Source organism: Mus musculus, chromosome 11 (assembly GCF_000001635.26).
Source record: "Mus musculus strain C57BL/6J chromosome 11, GRCm38.p6 C57BL/6J".
NCBI lineage: Eukaryota > Metazoa > Chordata > Mammalia > Rodentia > Muridae > Mus > Mus musculus.
Window position 1 is genome coordinate 86,775,804 of NC_000077.6, and position 19,243 is coordinate 86,795,046.

General features: G+C 39.4%; 1 protein-coding gene across 2 annotated transcripts in view; it reads right to left on the bottom strand.

Annotated features, from left to right (window-relative positions):
- Dhx40 (DEAH (Asp-Glu-Ala-His) box polypeptide 40) overlaps positions 1–19,243 on the bottom strand; it is a 39,029-nt gene that overhangs the window by 6,955 nt on the left and 12,831 nt on the right. The window contains exons 8-14 of one of the 2 annotated variants that reach the window (XM_017314718.2): positions 17,359–17,458; positions 13,683–13,769; positions 13,364–13,546; positions 9,954–10,034; positions 9,076–9,233; positions 812–926; positions 12–33 (exon numbers count right to left, since the gene is read on the bottom strand). In XM_017314718.2, the coding sequence (XP_017170207.1) occupies positions 27–33; positions 812–926; positions 9,076–9,233; positions 9,954–10,034; positions 13,364–13,546; positions 13,683–13,769; positions 17,359–17,458 (731 nt within the window). In that variant the 3' untranslated portion in view covers positions 12–26. Of the gene's footprint in view, positions 1–11; positions 34–811; positions 927–9,075; positions 9,234–9,953; positions 10,035–13,363; positions 13,547–13,682; positions 13,770–17,358; positions 17,459–19,243 lie in introns of those variants that run through there. The other variant, NM_026191.2, reaches the window with a different exon arrangement.

Consider the following 19,243-nt stretch of genomic DNA (forward strand, 5'->3'; position numbering starts at 1 on the left):
TCTATCCGTGAAAGACGAAAACATCCTCACTGCCTTTACAAAGAATGGAAACCAGTCATGGGTGGTGCAGGGCCAGGGTGCTTGTAACCTCGGCAGTTGGGAGATAAAGGCAGAAGGAATTAGGAGTGCAAGGCATCTTCTACTATACAGCAAGGCTGTTGCTAGTCTAGGCTACAGAAGACCATCTCAAAAAAGCAAGCAACTAACCAACTAACCAGCCAGCCAAGCAACAACAAAAGCAGAGATCTGGACAAGCACTAAAAAAGCATTTTAGAAAATTTGACAAAATCAAACAAACAAACAAACAGAAAAACATTGGGGGCTGGAGAGGTAGCTCATCCCTTAAGAGCATTTCTGGTGATTCACAGAACCTGGGTTCAATTCCCAGCACCCACATGGTGGCTCACATCCATCAGGAACTCTAGTTCTAGGGGATCCAATGCCTTTTTCTGCTTCCATGGGCACCACATACACTGGTGGTACCCATGCATACAAGCAAGCAAAGCATTCATATGCCTAAAGTAAATCTTTTTAAAGAAAGAAAAGAAAATATTACAAAAAATTAATGTCAGGTCCTCTGATTAAATTAAATAATTTATAAAAGAGGTTTCTTTTTACATATATGAATTAACAAATATCTAATCATCACTTAATCTGAGTATCTATATGAAAACAAAACTCTGTAAAATTCATTTTCAGAAAGAATTTGAGGGAAAAAGGAAAACTAACATTGAACCTGCATGACCAAAAGTATGTAAGGAAGCTGCAGATCAAAGTGACATTTTCCAGTACAAAGGACAAGCTCACATACCTTGATTTGCACTGTTCAAAAATGACAGCTAAAGTTGCAAAGTCATTAAATCCTCCAGCTTTCGCTGCCAATTCCCGATGTCTCTGTTCTGCTTCCTTCTGGTACTCTGGATCAACTAAAAGTCAAATTTAGTTTAGTTCCATGTTAAATCAAGGCCCTGTCTCACTTTGCTTCCTCTTCCACCATGTTCAACAACAGCTGCCTCACTCCTTGGGGGTAGAGTTAATTAGCTCTTCTCAAGTTCTGTTTCTCCTTACATCTCATCACCATTGTTCCCCACCACGATTACCACCTTGATGTTGTTTTACAAGATAGACTATCTTCCTACATAGCTCAGGCTGACCCAGAATTTGGCATGTATGGAACATAGTGTGGCTTTAAAATTCTTTTGCCTTTGCTTACCAAATACTGGGATTACAGAAGTATACCACCACACATAACTATTATTAGAACTATTCTTTTAAACACATGCTAGAGATTTATGACAGTCAACATTCCTCCTCTCAATTCAATTGTCTTTAAAATAGTATCTGGAATTTACTTTTTTCTTTATAATTTACTCTTCTTTAAAAAAAAGTCGTAAGAGTAGCTGACAGTTAAAAGAGATACAAGGTAAAAGTTCTATGTCCACAGTTTGTCACATGAACACAGTCTTCAAAGCTAATCACTATTATAGATGGTCCCCAACTTAGACTAATCTAACTTTATAATAGTGTAAAGGAATATACTTTACACTCAGTCAAAGTGGTACCTCCAACTTTCTATTTTCATCTTTTCCCAACATTCAGCACAACAGTCTCCCCCAATACTGGTCAGTAGCAGCATAAGGAGCCTCTGCTTCCAGTCAGCCATGCAATCATGAGGATAAGATAAGCAGCAGTCACAGTCCACCATGCAGCGCCACCATGCAGCCTTGTGGACTAGGCTAGTGTTTTTTGTTTTTTTTTTTTAAGATTTATCTATTTATTATATGTAAGTACACTGTAGCTATCTTCAGATGCACCAGAAGAGGTCATCAGATCTCATTACGGGTGGTTGTAAGCTACCATGTGCTTGCTGGGATTTGAACTTCGGACCTTCGGAAGAGCAGTCGGGTGCTCTTACCCACTGAGCCATCTCACCAGCCCCTAGGCTGGTGTTTTTAATGCATGTTTGACTTCAGATGAATTGGATCAGCAGGTACCTCAAGAACATCTGTATTAAGTTTGTGTTCTTCCACTTTTCCCCTTCCACCATATGGTTCTTAAGGATTAAAACAGTGGCCAAGGCTCAGCGGGATGGCTCAACAGGTCACAGTGTTTGCCTCACAAGCCTCATGCCCCAAGTTCAATCCCCAGAATCCATGTAAAGGTAGAAGGAGAGGACTGACTCTACAGTTTTGTCTTCTCACTTCCACATATAATGCCATGGCAAATGAATACAACATACACTTACAGAAAGTGATCAAGCACTGCCTAAATGTACAAAGAGGAGACACAGTTTAACCAGCCAATATATATGGAACTCAGAATAATGGGTAATTAAAGAGGACCTCCATATACATTAAGCATTCCTATTACAAATGTAATAATGTATAACAAGTATAAGCTGTGTGTACCCCTAGAGGTAGTCATAAGCATAGTCTAACAATGCACTCAAACAGATGAACACATACCAGCATCAGAGAAGCCCAATTACCTTCTACCACTATCCACTCTGCCCAGAAGGGTAACCACAGCCTAACCTCTAACTCCACAGATTTGTCATTCCTGTTTCTAACCTTTAAAAACACGTTTTGTTTTGTTTTTAATTTATTTATTATATGTAAGTACACTGTAGCTATCTTCAGACACTCCAGAAGAGGGTGTCAGATCTCGTTATGGATGGTTGTGAGCCACCATGTGGTAGCTGGGATTTGAACTCAGGAACTTTGGAAGAGCAATTAGTGCTCTTAACCGCTGAGCCACCCATCTCTTCAGCCCCCCAAAACACGTTTTTTTTGCCATGATGACACACACCTTTACTCTAAGAGCTCAGTGGGCAGAGGCAGGCAGATCTCTGAGTTCAAGGCCAACCTGGTCTATAGAGTTGAGTTCCAGGACAGCCAGGGCTACACAGTGAAACCCTGTCTCAGATAAAACATCTGTTTATTTTGTGTGTGAGAGCATGCCACAGCAAGCAATATGAAGATTAGAAGACAACTTGCAAGAATCAATGTTCTCCTCCCATCCCAATAGTGAAATCCAAGTTGCCTATCTCAGTGGTAGGTACCATCACCCACTGGCCCATCTCACCAGCCTTGTTTAAACCTTTCTGTATATGGACGGATCACACAGTATGTACTTGATGAGTTTAATTGCTTTTGCTCAACATTTGAGATTTGCCTTTTATTTACTTTGATTCAATTTCTCCTGAATCCATTTTAAGACTGACATGCTCTCTGGCCAAATTTCCCATCCAACACTTTATCAGATTAATTTTTATTCTGCCTGGGTCCCCTAGGGATGCACAGACCCTGTCTCGAACAAACAAACAAACAAACAAAGACTATCAGGAAATAGGTCAGTGGTTAAGTGCTTGCCAAACGAGCACCTGAGTTTGAGCTCTAGGACTTATATAATGAAAGTAACAAATAAAAGAAAAATTTTTTAAAATCCAAATGTGGTAGTCTCTCCTTGTAGTGGCAGCACTGGGGAGGCAGTGACTGGTGGACTTTTGAGGTTAACTGACTAGTCCAGTCTGGTTTACTCAGCCTCGGCAAGTTGCAGGCCAGTGGGGGAAAATTTTTTTTTTTTTGAGACAAGGTCTTTCTACATAGAAAGTTCTCTGTCATAGAATTTACAGAGATCTACCTGCCTCTGCCTTCCCTGGTGTTGGGATTAAAAGCATGCACCACCCAGGAAGAAATCTTATCTCAAAAAAAAAAAAAGATAATGCTTGAAGAATGTTGAAGAATGGCCCCTGAAGTCATCGGGCTTCCACACCCAAACACACCTGCACACTTACAAATGTAAAAAATCAAGAGTCAAAGGAAAAGCAAAAACAAAGGCCAGGTGTGGTAGCACATACCTCTAATTCCAGCACTTGGGAGGAAAAGGCAGGTGGATCTCTGTGAGTCCAAGGATAGCCTGGTCTACACAGCAAGTTTCAGGCCACCCTGTCTAATCTTTTGATTAATCTACTAAATAAAAACATGAAAAAAAATCCATTGTTCTCCAGGCCTGAGAGTTCTTGCCTTTAATCCTAGCAGTGGAAAGGCAAACAAGGTCAGGCCAGTGGGAGCTACTCAGTAAGACCCTGTGTCAAAACAAAAACCTCATCATTAGCCATCACATAGCTGACAAGTGAACATAAATATATAACATAATGTGTAAAATGTGGAGGAAGGCATGTTCAAGCTGTTTTCTCAGTGTTTACTTTAGGATAAAAATCATTTGACTGTTTTTCAGATCACTATATAGAGCAGGCTAGACTCAAACTTAGCGATACTCCTGCCCCTGCCCCCTAGTTCTGGGATTAAAGGTACTACACACATCTTGTTTCTTAATTATAAGTGTGTTCAAAAACACAATTTTTCCCCCCAGGTTTTTTTGTTTTTTTAACTACACTAAAGTGTAAACCACTGTTCTATTAGTGATTAAAAACATTCCTTATCACCAGGAATAGTGGTTATGATTTGCATATGCCTAGCCCAGGGAGAAACACTATTAGGAGGTGTGGCCTTAATGGAGGAAGTGTGTCACTTTCAGGGTGAGCTTTGAGACCTTTTTCCTTGCTTCCTGGAAGCCAGTCTTCTGTTTGCCTTCAGAACAAGAACTCTCAGCTTCTCCATGCTGAGAGTTCATACCAGCCATGTTCCTGCCATGATGATAATGGACTGAACCTCAGAACATGTAAACCAGCCCCAATTAAATGTTGTACTTTTATAAGAGTTGCTTTGGGAGCCGGGTGTGGTGGCGCACGCCTTTAATCCCAGCACTCGGGAGGCAGAGGCAGGCGGATTTCTGAGTTCGAGGCCAGCCTGGTCTACAAAGTGAGTTCCAGGACAGGGCTATACAGAGAAACCCTGTCTCGAAAAACCAAAAAAAAAAAAAAAAAGAGTTGCTTTGGTCATGGTGTCTCTTCACGGCAATGGAAACCCTAACAGAAGTGTATGCCTTGAATTCCAGCACTTGAGAGGCAGAGGCATGAGGATCTTTATGAGTTCAAGGCCAGCCTGGTCTACACAGTGAGAACTCCAGGATAGCAAGGACTATGCAGAGAGACACATCTCAAAAAAAAGGAAGGAAGGCAGGCAGGCAGACAGACAGACAGAAAGAAAGAGAGGAAGGAAGGGGAAAGGGAAAGCGGAAGGGGGAAGGAGGAAGGAAGAAGGGGGAAGGGGGAAAGGGAAGAAGGGGAAGGGGGAAGGGGGAAGGGGGAAGGGGAAGGAAAGGCAAGACCCATTCTGTATCTTTTAAATTTGTTTTATCATACACACACAAGCAAAAAGCTGGGTGATGGTGGCTCACACCTTTAATCCCAGCACTTGGAAGGCAGAGACAAGTACATCTCTGAGTTCTAAGCCGGTTTGGTCTATAGAGGGAGTTCCAGGACAACCATGACTACAAAAGAGAAACCCTGTCTCAAAAATGTTTTTAGATATTGGAGAGTAGGGCAAAAAAAAAGCCATCCTGAATATGGAGGTCAGAGGACAATGTGTAGGACTTGATCTTTTCCTTCCATTCTGTGGGTCCCAAAAATGAACTCACATTGTCAACTTTGATGGCAAGTTCTTATGGCATGACTCAGTCATGTCACCAGCCACAAACATTCTCTGTCTGGATAGGGGTTCATGCTATATGGATGTATCCATTTCTCAAAATGTGCTGGCTTACACTAATATGTAAACCTGCCACTATATTTAAATTATGCCTTTAAAATGTAAATGAGGCCTTGAAAATCACTTGATGTTCCTACTCTGCCTGATTCTTTTTCTATCCTTACCAAGTGGAGTTAGGTTAGAGTTGGACGCAATATCCTGTTGTTGTTTTTTTATTGTTGTTCTTGTTGGTTTTGGTGTTGTTTAGTTTTTCCCTTTTGGTTACCTGACACAAGGTAACAAGGTTTCATCACACACACACACACACACACACACACACACACACACATATACACACAGCTGGTCATACAGTTACTATATAACCCAAGATGGCCTCAAACTCTCTTGAGTTCCTCAGGTGTTAACTTCTAAAATACTGGGATTGCAGGCATGCGCCACTACACATGGCTTTCTTGTTTTTTAAATGAAAAAGGTGGGATTCTGAGAAAGCTAGGTTCATGGTCAGAAACCTGAGTAATAGGACAGCTGGAGCACTCAACTTTTTTTACTTCTACTTCTTACTCTCCAGGAATTTTGGAAATATCTTTAGCTTTGATACTCCCTAATAAAAACTGGGCAACATTATTATTGTTCATACTATTTTACTGGAAAATAATTGCAACTGGGCATGTTATGAGAATTATAATTTTATAAAAAAGTATATTTTATTTATTTATTTAGTGTTTGTGTATGCTCATTTAGAGAACAATTTATAGGAGTTAATTCTCTCCTTCCATCATGTTCTGAATTCTGAGGAACTCAGGACATCAGGACTAGAGTGATACCTTAGCAGTTAAGGCAACTAGCTGTTCTTCTCAGCAGTTCCAGAGGATCTGACATCCTCTTTTGGCCTCACCAGGCACCAGGCGAGCATATGGTGCACAGATATACATGTAGGCAAAACACCATCCACATAAAAAAAGGAAAAGAAAACCTCAGGACATCAGACTTGGCAGCAAATGCCTTAACTCATTGAGCCATCTTGCAGGCCCAAGAATCAAAATTTTGACGGTTAAAATGGAGGTCTATTTGGGGTAGGCAGCAAACTGATGCAGTAACACAGTACTTTTACAGAAAAGTAGATCCACCATTATAATTATGGCAGTGAAAAACTAGTCTGGACCCAATAGTCATAATCTATAAAAAGAAAGGCCAGTGAGGTGTATACCCTATTGTTACAGTATTAGCTGTTGACAAGGCATAGCAACTACTCTGAAGCTCCCTGTGGGAAAAGTTATTTCTCTAGATGAAAACAAAAATCCGACATGTGTTAAAATGTCTCATACTGACACACCAAGAAACAAGGAAAGGAAAATATACAAGAACACAGAAACCTTAAAAAAAAAAAAACTCTATGGATAAAGGGCTGAACTACTTGTTCTTCTCAGTCTAAGAAAACAAGTTAATGTATTACTAATTTACTACAAAAGAACAAAGGTTCACCTTATTATCTAGCTTTATCCTGAAGGGAAATTAACTTTCGGCTAGGAATGTTATATATTTCCTATGCCAAACAACTAAGTTAAAGGATAATGAAATATAAAACTACTTATCCTGTTTTATCCTGTTTCCTGTCCCATGGGTGTATGGTAAGCCCCCTAAAAGGCTCTGTGAGTTACTGGAAACCAGAATAAATAGCTAGACTTCGTGTACTGGTTAGAATCGCCACACTCTAAGATGGTAATTCTTCCTAACTTCATTTACTAGATCACACAATCCCACCAAGTCATTTTATGGGTTTCAACTGACTCTGCAGTTCATGTGAAGAGGAAGATCCTAAGAACAGCCAGGACAATACTGAAGGGGAAGAACAAAGTCGGGGATTACCTTATCTAACTTCTTAGGAAACTTCATACAAGAATAGTCAACTGATCTATGACAAAGGGGAAGGAAGGCATTTCAAAAGAGAAACAATATTTTGAACAAAGAACGTTGAAACAAATGCACACCCAACAACACTAAGAGAAAAATCCAGATGACCATGGTACAGCAATGACCCCATTGATAGAACACTAAAAACAAGATCACATAAGAAAACAGTTATACTGGGCTTCATTAAAATCAAAATCTTCTACTAAAGGCAATGCCAAAACAATGAAAGGATAAGCCAAAGATTTGAAGAAAACACAGCCAGGAGGTGGTAGCAAGCACCTTTAGTCTCAGTGCTTGGGAAATAGGGGCACTCAGATTTCTGTGAGTTCAAGGCCAGCCTAGTCTACATAGTAAGTTCCAGAACAGCCAGGGCTACACAGACAGTACCTATTTCAAAATTCTAAAACAAACAAACTGGATAGTGGTGTTATTGCAACCTTTTTTTTTTACGTTGGTTTTTGAGAGAGGGTTTCTTTGTATAGTTCTGGCTGTCCTTGAACTTAGAGATCTGCCTGCCTCTGCCTCCTGAGTGCTGGAACTAAAACTTTTCTAAAGTGGACTAAAGATGTACACTCCCACCACCTGGCTACAACTTTTTTAATAGCCAAAACATGAGAATGAAACCATTCCCTTTATTAAGTGGATAAACAAATTCCATACAATAGAATGGAATTCAGTTTAGTGATTAAAAACAGAAATGAACCATCATGCTACAAAAATACACACACACTGCTAAGTGAAAGAAATCCACATGAAATGTTAAATATTGTTCACAAATACAAGGCATTCTGGAGATGGCAAAACTCTGAAGACAGTAATAGAGCAAATGCTAAGTGGGTTGGTTTAGTGTGTGTGTGTGTGATAGTGTGTGGGCACATACATTCTCATGTGCACCTGAAAACCAAGGGATAACCTGAGAGAAATGATGTAGTGATGAATAAAGACAGAACAGGAAATGTTGAAACAAGTAAAACTATTCACTAAGACTGTAATGATAGACACAGGCTACTGGATATATGTAGAAACCATCAACAGCAGGAAACATCCTTCACAAATAAAAGACAGTAGTAACTGGGGAAATGTGGGACTGAGCGAATGGGAACCTTCTAAACTTACTCTTTATTTGTCTGTAAACAATCTGTAAGGCACAGAGTGACAGAGACTTGTTTTATTGAGACAGGGTCACATTAGCTGTCCAGTCTAGCTTTAATTCAGGATCCTCTGCCTCTATCTCAAGACAGCGTACATTACAAGCATGTTTCACCATACCAACAATTAAATTTTTTATTTAAAAAAAAAAAAAAACTTACAGGAGTCACTAGACTCCGGGTAAAAGGAGTTGCTTTCCAAGCAGGACAATCTCAGTTTTAGTTTCAGGACCCACAGGGTGGAACAAGAAAACCAATTCCTCCAAGTTGGTTTTACTTCTACACATGCACCAAGGTATGTGTCCTCGAGTACACATGGACTTATGCACATGTGCACACATATAAATGAATAGATAAAATAATGTAATACAAAGAAGAGCTCTTAAGTAAGATAAAGTGCTCACCAGGTCTGATGAAGACATTTTCCACAGATAGCATTGCTGCTATTGGAAGCAGCAAATCTTCACAGTCAAGAGAAGCAGCCCTGATCACTGCACACGTCAGATGTGGGGGGAGAGGGAACTCCACCATGGATAATCCCAATCTTGTCACATGGCCACTCCTTAACAGAAAGAGAAAGTTCTTAGGCCTTTCAAATCTGGGACAATACAATACATTGTTCATTGTTCAGAGTAAGTAAGATATAATTGAATTACTTCAACTCATGTTTAGAAATTCCATTTAAAGAAAACCATTGTGGTCACTGGCAAGAAAAACAAAAAGGCCCGGCAGTGGTGGCGCATGCCTTTAATCCCAGCACTCGGGAGGCAGAGGCAGGCGGATTTCTGAGTTCGAGGCCAGCCTGGTCTACAAAGTGAGCTCCAGGACAGCCAGAGCTATAAAGAGAAACCCTGTCTCGAAAAACCAAAAAAAAAAAAAGTTTCATTTCTTCTCCTTCTTTATAGAACTTTTTAACTGTTTTAAAGGATATTTTTCATCCCAGCAACTCAAATGTTAGCCTCAGGCTCCCAGGTACTGAGATGACACATTATAGGATGTACTACCATGTCTAACTACAAAAAAATGTCTTTACAGTACAAGGTTTTAGTAAGAACTGTAGTGAACGAAAACCAAGGACAGACTAATTTAATTTTATGTAAAACAATTCATTCACTCATAAACCTGTCTTAAAAAAACAAATAGACAAGCCACCTGTACAGCCTCACACCTGTAATTCCGGTACTTAAAAAGCTGAGGCAGGAGGATTATGATTCAAAGACAGCTTGAGCTACATACCTACAAACAAAGAAAAAGACTAACATGTTTGGATTATATTTTTTACCTGTCAATAGCATCACACTGATAAAGTTGTTTAAGTGCTTCCAAAATAAGTCTCTCATTAGGTGGATCCAAATATGGAAACCTGTATATTTAAATGAGATAGGAGAAAGTCAGGATTAGTCATAGCAGGACTTTTAACACCCTTCATAGAAACTTCCTTAAAAAATTTCAATTTTCTACTTCATTTTCTTTATCTCTATCTTCATTCTGTTTTATTCTGTTTCCTTTTTGAGTCAAGGTATCTTTCTACATAGCCCTGGTTGTCCTAGAACTCACAATGTAAACTAGGCTGGCCTCAAACAATCAGAGTCGCCTGCCTCTGCCTCTAAAGTGCTGGGATTAAAGTTACACTACCACACCTAGCCCCGGCTCCATTCTTCAAGTCCTCCTCTCCTTGAAAACATTCTACCACCAGGAAAATTTTGCTTTTTCTGAATCACATTCATCTCATTCAAAATGCACATATTTTTATTCTCCTCAGCTGAATCGAACAGTCCCATCATTCCTCTTATCTTTTTTTTATAAATTATTTTTATTTTCTTTATATGAACACGTTGTAGCTGTCTTTAGACACACCAGAAGAGAGCACCAGATTCCATTGCGGATAAAACTCAGGACCTCTGGAAGAACAGTTAGTACTCTTAACTGCTGAGCCATCTCTCCAGCCCCCTCCCCCGTCTTTTAAAAAATATTTATTTATTTATTTATTTATTTATTTTTGTGTATGAATATTCTGTAGCTATCTTCAGACACACCAGAAGAGGGCATCAAATCTCATTATAGATGGTTGTGAGCCACCAGGTGGTTGCTGGGAATTGAACTTAGGTCCTCTTGAAGAGCAGTCAGTGCTCTTAACCAATCCTGACCCATACTTTGCAGCAAACTACTCTCTCTTCTCTTCTGAAGGCACAACTGTTTTTACTGAATTTTTACAAAATAGAGGAGAGGACCAACAAGATGCGTCAGTGAGTAATGGTGTTTGCCATCAAGCCTGACAATGAGTTCTATCTCCAAGACAACATGGTGGGAGAAGAGAAATGATTCTTGAAAGTTGTGTTCTGACCTCCACATGTGCACATATGTGTGTGCATGCACACACAATCTAAATAAAGAGAAAAGCCAATTGAAAGCAACTATTCGATAAATTCAAATTATCTAATAGTAACTAAAGGCTATCCTTGATTTCTCAGAGACCTACCTGATTCTGACTCCCAAGAAGTAAAATTAAATTAATTACAAGGGAAATGGCTCAGAGAATAAAGTGCTACCATATCAGGCTTACCCCTGATTTGTTTCTTGTCTTCCTTTCTTTTCTTTCCTTTTTGGTCTTATTCGAGACACGGTGGCTGTGGAGCCCACACTCCTCCCAGCAGTCTTTCCACCTCAGCTCCCTGGGCTGAGATTACAGGTATGTGCTGTAATGTACAAACCTGTAATCCTACCACTTGGGAAGCAGAGGCAGAAGGATCATGAGTTCAAAGCCAGCCTCAGTTACATTTCAAGTTCAAACCCAGCCTAGAAAACACGAGAACCTCTCGAAAATAGCAACAGCATTTGGAGAGATGGCTCAGGCATTAAGAGAACTTCAGGCTCTTACAAGGGACCCAGGTTTGATTCCTAATACCTACATGATAGCTCACAACTATCTGTAACTCCAGTTCCAGAGGATCTAATACCCTTTCCTGATCTCCAGGCATGCAAGTGGTACACATATTTATATGCTGGCAAAAAATCCATATACACAAGATAAAAATTAATAAACAATTTAAAGCAAGAATATAATAACAGTACATACAAGTAATTAATAAGAATATTCACTCTTAATTTTTTTAAAGATTTATTTATTTATTATATGTAAGTACACTGTAGCTGTTCTCAGACACTCCAGAAGAGGGCGTCAGATCTCATTATGGATGGTTGTGAGCCACCATGTGGTTGTTGGGATTTGAACTCAGGACCTTCGAAAGAGCAGTCGGCGCTCTTAGCCACTGAGCCATCTCGCCAGCCCAGTTTCACTCTTATATTGTATGTATATTCACTCTTGGTTATTTGTAATCTGTAGTTCTTTGAGAATATCCTAGGAATTAATGCCAAGCTTTGGGCAGTTGCTTTCAGAGGCTCCTTTTTCTAAGTGAGAAGATAGAACAACACTGCTTTAAATGTGGATTAACCTCAAAGTTTCCAACTTGTTTGAGCACTTGGTTCTTTCAATGGATTGTTACTTCTTTCTCATTGGTGTAATTTATTAATACAACTAAATTTTACATGTTTTCCTCTACATTCTCAATTAGAGAATCACTAATCTTGAGAAAGATAGGGTGCTGCACACCTATATCAGTACCTCGATGTCATAGTCAAGTGGATCACTGTGTGTTTGAGACTAGCCTGGTCTATAGAGCATGTTCGAGGCCAGCCAGAAATACATAATAGGACTTATTCTCAACAACAACATAAAAATCTCTAGTCTTACTTGAAACCATCTAAATTGGCTTCCTAACAGTCAGGCTTGCCTATAAACACAGCACTCAAGAGGTAAGAGCAGGAGGGGAGCTGAACCCAGTCTAGTCTACATTGTGAGTTCCAGGACAGCCAGGGCCTGACTCAAACTAACACACAAAATGGTATGTACCATTACATATGGCTCTAGAAAACACTTTCTAATTAGAATTGCAGTCCCATGCCTTCAATTAAAAATTAACAGTGGTCAAGCCAGGCATAGTGGCACATACTTTTTAATTCCAGCACTCAAGAGGCAGAGACAAGCAGATTTCTGTAAGTTTGAGGCCAACCTGGTCTACACAGTGAATTCTAGGACAACCAGAGTTATCGTGAAATCCTGTCTCAAAACAAACAAAACAAAACAAAACAAAACAGAGGTCACTAAAGTTAAGTCAAATAAGCATCAGCATAAAAAAGTCTTATAAAGCCAAAGTTTAAATATAAGCAAAGTGGGCTGGAGAGATGGTTCAGCCGTTAGGGGCTAGCTCACAATCAAAAAAATATGAGCAGAGGACCAAATCTCAATAAAGTGATGGATGTTTTAAAATAAAAATTTCAAAAAATATGAAGGCAAATAGTTAAATACTATTTACTTCTGGATTCTTCAATCTTCAACTATAGCAGTTTGAGGCTGGAAATGTTCTTAAATTTGAAAGTGGCAATGGTCACATAATATTGTGAATCTACTAACAATAATTTGAACTGTATACTTTAAAATGGCTAAAATACTTAATTTTATTTTAGGTGGATTAACATTTTTGGTTTAGTTAAAAAGCAGCCAACATGAAAACTAACCCTGGAAATAGGCTTGTTTCAATTCTCAGGGACACATCAGTCAAATGGTACAAAACAATTTTCAAGAAGTAAGCAGGCTTCTCTCATTCTAGCCATAGCTCTGGGTGACCCACGTACCTTATGACATCATGTATGGCAAGGCACTTTAATGTCAGAACTACAGATGTCAAACTAGTTCTCTTAATCTCTGGGATCACATGGTCAGGCATACACTGGCTCCAAAACTCTTTACTGTAAATCCTAAAGCACTTTCCTGAGGCGGTCCTGCCCGCACGGCCACTGCGTTGTAATGCTTCACTTCTACAAAAGACAGCAAAACAGTCCCAAAATGGTTTTGTGGGTTTGACATATAATTTACTTCCAACATTCAAACCAAGTAGAAATACTCTAACCAGCTTACTATTACTGAACTGAAAAGCTAGATAAAGAGACTTACTTTGAAATAGGAACCACCTCCAGGATGTCCAGCCCTAATCTTGGGTTGTGATTTAATTGCTTCACAAAGCCTCCATCCACCACATATCTAAAAGAATGAAAGCAAGTTAAATGCTAGAAAGTAAGCAGGTGTGTTAAGTTTTACTTTTATGTATAGAAGTGATTTCCAGTGCACTTTTTACTGTGTACCACATGCAGGTCTATTGCCCACAAAGGCAAGAAGGTGGCTCTCAGTGGATCTTCTGGAAATGAAGTTTACAGACAGTTGCAAGCTATCAAATGAAGGGCAGGCAGTGCTCTTAGCCACTAAGCTATCTCTCCAGCCCCTAAACTTGTTCATTTTAACCACTTTAGATTCTCCTTTTCTACCTCAGTTACTGCATTATTTAAATAGAAAATTTGAAAGTCAGGTTGGTGAGGTGGCTTAAAGGCACATGCTAACAAACCAAATGACGTGATTTCAATCTTTGGAACCAGGATGGTACAAGAATTAATTCACACAGTGGTTCTCTGACCTCTGCTTGTGCGTAGACACAGACACACAGACACACACAGACACACACAGACACACAAATAAATGTAAAAAGAAAGTTCAAATTCAAGAAATGGATTCCATAGATTCCTCATACACAGCCGATGGTAAAATAAGATCCTTACAAAGTAACGGTGGTAGCCGGGCGGTGGTGTCACACACCTTTGATCCCAGCACTCGGGAGGCAGAGGAAGGCAGATTTCTGAGTTCGAGGCCAGTCTGGTCTATAGAGTGAGTTCCAGGACAGCCAGGGCTACACAGAGAAACCCTGTCTCGAAAAAACAAAAAACAAAAACAAAACAAAAAAAAAAGTAATGGTGGTAATGAGGGAAACAGTTTGGCCACTCTTCACAAAGCTAAAGAAGAACTGTCGTCTGTTATAGAAGGTTAGGGTTTGAACCCCAGCAGAAGCTCACAACCACCTGTAACTCCAGTCAAAGGGGATCCAACAGCCTTCTGGCCTCCATGGGCATGGTGTGCATGAGATCCACAGACATAGATATAGGCAAAACACCAATATACATAAAATAAAAACAAAACCTAGCAGATTCAGAGCCAGCAAAAAGGCTAGTGGGTAAGGAGTTTTATTTTGGGTGATCAAATATTTTGAAACTGGATAGAAGTAGTACTTACATAAAACTGTAAATGTCCATTTTTAAAGTTATTAAACAGGGTTCCACTCACCTATAAACTGTTGTAACAGATTCAAATTTAATTCTTTAGCATTCCATTTTAATCCAATGTAGAACTAAGTGGGTAAAGAGTTAACTGAGGAAAAGTACCAAGTCTATCATTTTACTAAACAACATTCTAAAGGCTTGTGCCCGTTTGGGAAACATAAAATTACAGAAGTCAATGTACTCTACTTCTCCTCTAAAACCTTTATTAAAAAAAATCACTACTGTTTTCTTTTAAATTTTAAATATTTATATTTTATTTTTGGTATAAGGTTTTACTATATGGCCCAGGGGGACTCTGTGGTCACTATGTAACTCAGTATGGTCTCAAACTTAAAATCTTCCTGCCTGTGCCTACTGAATGCTAGCATTAGATGCATTCCAAATCACCTGGATAAGAAACCATTATTTATTTATTTATTTATTTTAAAATAATTACTTATATATTTTTATGTGTATGAGTACACTGTAGCTGTCTTCAGAAGAAGGCATCAGATCCCATTACAGATGGTTGTGAGCCACCATGTGGTTGCTGGGAATTGAACTCAGGACCTCTGGAAGAACAATCAGTGCTCTTAACTGCTGAACCATCTCTCCAGCCCTATTTTTACTTTGTAACATTTTTTTATGCACATAGATGTTTTGCCATATATATATGTATATATATTTATACACATACACACATATACATAAGTGTGTGTGTGTGTGTGTGTGTGTGTGTGTGTGTGTTGAGCCTGCAGAGTCCAGGAAAGAGTACTTACTGTATCCCATGAAACTGGAGTTACAAGCAGTTTTGAGTTGTCATGTGGTGGTTAGGAATTGAACCCAGGTCCTCTGGAAGAATAGCATGTATGCTTAAGTACTGAGCTATCTCTCCAGCCCTTAAACTTTTTTTTTTTTCAAGTAAAAGAAATGTTATTTCTCTTTACTCATTCACTCAAAAGAAACTTGAGTCTTAGAGACTGTGGTCTGGTCTTTGTGTGGGAGGCAGACAGACTAAGTTAAGGATATAAAATACACTGAATAAAAAATAAGTATCAGAAAGGGATGTGGCTCAGAAGCCTGAAAGAAGCTTACATTAGCTATGAATCCAGAAATGAACTTTGCAAGTGATTCTTCTTTTACTCAAAATCAGTCTGCATTATTGATTACACCCCAAACAATAGAGAACTTGTACCATAATTGAGTTTCACAAGGAAGTAAGAAGTAACAAATGCTATTTCCACATAAACACTACATGGAACAAATTACCAAATTGGACTGGAAGACAGACAGACATATCAGATTGTGCAAGGTCCACATTAATACGATAGTTAGAACAACAGATGGCTGAAAGTTATGAAGCATTGTATTTTCTTGTATTTAGGATAAAAGATCTCAAGTTACCAAATAATTACAAGGAATACACAATTCAGAGTGTATCTCCTATTTCATTTCCCATTTAAAGCAATAGTAATTAAAAAAAAATGAAAGGTGAGCTAGGTGTGGTAGTGAAGGAAGAAACTACTTTAGTGGAACCCACAGTTAAGAGACTTTTAATTGTAAAAAGACTTTGGGTTTTAAAAGAGATGGATATTGAAATTTTAAGAATATGTAAAGACTGTAGGACTTTTAAATTTATTGAGATCTTGGGGATGAATAAGAATGTAAGGGTTGAGGCTTACTAGTGATGTGTTTGTGTGTCAAGTTGACAAGGGGTCAACTGTACTGGCTAGTTTTGGATCAACTTGACACAGCTGTAGTTATCACAGAGAAAGGAGCTTCAGTTGGGGAAATGCCTCCATGAGATCCAGATGTAAGGCATTTTCTCAATTAGTGATCAAGGGGGAAAGGCCCCTTGTGGGTGGTGCCATCTCTGGGCTGTAGTCTTGGGTTCTATAACAGAGCAGGCTGAGAAAGCTAGGGGAAGCAAGCCAGTAAGAATATCCCTCCATGGCCTCTGCATCAGCTCCTGCTTCCTGCCCTGCTTGAGTTCCAATCCTGACTGCCTTTGGTGATGAACAGCAATGTGGAAGTGTAAGCTGAATAAACCCTTTCCTCCCCAACTTGTTTCTTGGTCATGATGTTTGTGCAGGAAAAGAAACCCAGACTAAGACAAAAGGAATAGGGTGAGTGACATAAGAGGACACACAATGTCCTCTAGCCTCTGTGTGTATGCACACTGAAAATACACATAAGAAGCACTAAACAACAGGGCCCAAGGGAGTTAGTGAAGAACATGGGTTTGCAAAGCCTGTAATGATGTACGACTAACCAAATGATTACCTTACTTTTAGAGAACTTACAAAAGTTGTTAAACCTGAGCCAACAAGACAGCTCAGTGGGTAAAGGCACTTGTATCAAAGTCTGGCCACCTGGCTTCAATTCTAGAGCCCACATGGTGGAAGACAAACTCCAACACCCTCAAGCTGTCATCTGACCTCTGCTAGCACACATACAAACAAATAAAAGACTTTTAAAAGTTGTACCTGATCCCATCTATTGTCAAAGATGTTGCAGAAATATTGGTGGATATAACACATTTTCTAATTCCAGGAGGAGGTGGCAAAAATATTCTCCTCTGTTGATCTAAAAATATATACAGAGGGGAGAAAAAGGTTTTAAAACATGCTCTTGTGGACATCAAGCTTAAAAGAACCCATTTCTTTTCATTACAAGTTGTATTTTCATCTCCCTCTCACCCCTCCTCCATCTCCATCTCTCCCCACCCCTACAACCCCCCCCCCCACACACACACACTTTTTCTTTCTCTTTCCTGAGTACCCTTGGCTGTCCTGCTGTCCTGGAACTCTCCATATAGATCAGGCTGCCTGCTGAGTGCTGGATTTAAAGGTGTGTGCCATTATACCTAGTTTATCACCTCTTAAATAATCTATACTATAAACTGTAATGACAAAAACTAAAACTGTTTCACTTTAAAAATTTTCATATCCAGCTGGAGAGATGTCTTAGAGGTTAAGAATAAGAGAACTTACTGCTCTTGTGGAGGACCCCATCTTGGATCCCAGCAGCCATGTCAGTTCCCAGAGTCCATGTGGGATGGCTCACAAGAGCCTGTGGCTCCAGCTCAAAGGACCTGACACCCTCCTCTGGACTTCTCATGCACCTGCTTCACACTTGCACACACCCACACAGACACACATATATTTATACATAATTATAAAAACATCTCCTACAGTAAGGTAATAAATGGTTGCTAGGCACGGTCCAGGACAAAGAGCCAGTTTATGTAATCTTAGAAGGGACTGCATAGCACCTGTCCACATTTGACAGACAAGAATATTAGATGTCTCAACTGGGAGGACATTTTAAGATGTTCATTTAATAAACAATATCATAGCTAATGCAGAAAAAAAGAGTGGATAGAAAGTATCTGCCTTGAGCCCCATGTGATTTTCTACACTGGAAATCCAGTACTCAGGAGATTGTCAGAAGGATCCCAAGCTCAAGACCAGCCTAGGCCACACAGTAAGATCCTGTCTCACAATAGCCTCTTATTTGTTTTACCTATTCATCAACCCAGCTATGGGTCAGTGTAAAAAATCTTTTCTATAAACCACAACCAAGAAACACTTCTCCATTTCCTTACACTCAAGTGAAACTTTTATGTCACCAAACCATGACAACAATGCAAAAAGGTAAGGTTAAAAAAGTGTCCCCAATACCCACAGAAACAACAATACAGAAAAGAGGTGCAGTGGTGCAGAAACCCAACGAAAAATTCCATGGGTGCAGAGATGGAGCATGTTATGAGAACACATACTCTTCTCCCAAGCACCCATATCTGACAGCTCACAATGAACTGCTTGTAACTAATAGTCTAGGTGGACACAATGCCTTTGCAGCACCATCAATAATGTACACACACCCACACAGGGACATATTCATAATTAAAAATAAAAATAAATCTTTAAGAAAAATCTTTAAAGGAGGGGCAGATCCCAGGAATCTGGGGTCTCTCCCCCTTACCTAACCTCCCAGCACTTTACTCAATACTTCATCAGTTTCACCTCAAGGCCTCTTTGCACTGCTCAAACTACTATAACAATTATTATTCTCATAATAGATCAGCAATAGCTTACCTATGGTAGTACTCAAAAGAAAAATTAACCCAAAACCTCTAAAGATAGTTATATCCACACTCAGTCATACAACTCCATCACACAGATACATACATGAACACAGAAAATTAGGCTTAGAAATAAAGATGATTATATCACGCAGTCATGGTGGGACCACAAGTATGCTTTTGGAAAGGATGGTTACCACTGCAGCTGGATGGCAAAGTAAGTCCTGGAAAATGAATTAGCAGAGCACAGAACAACTCAACTCACTCACTCTCTCTCTCTCTCT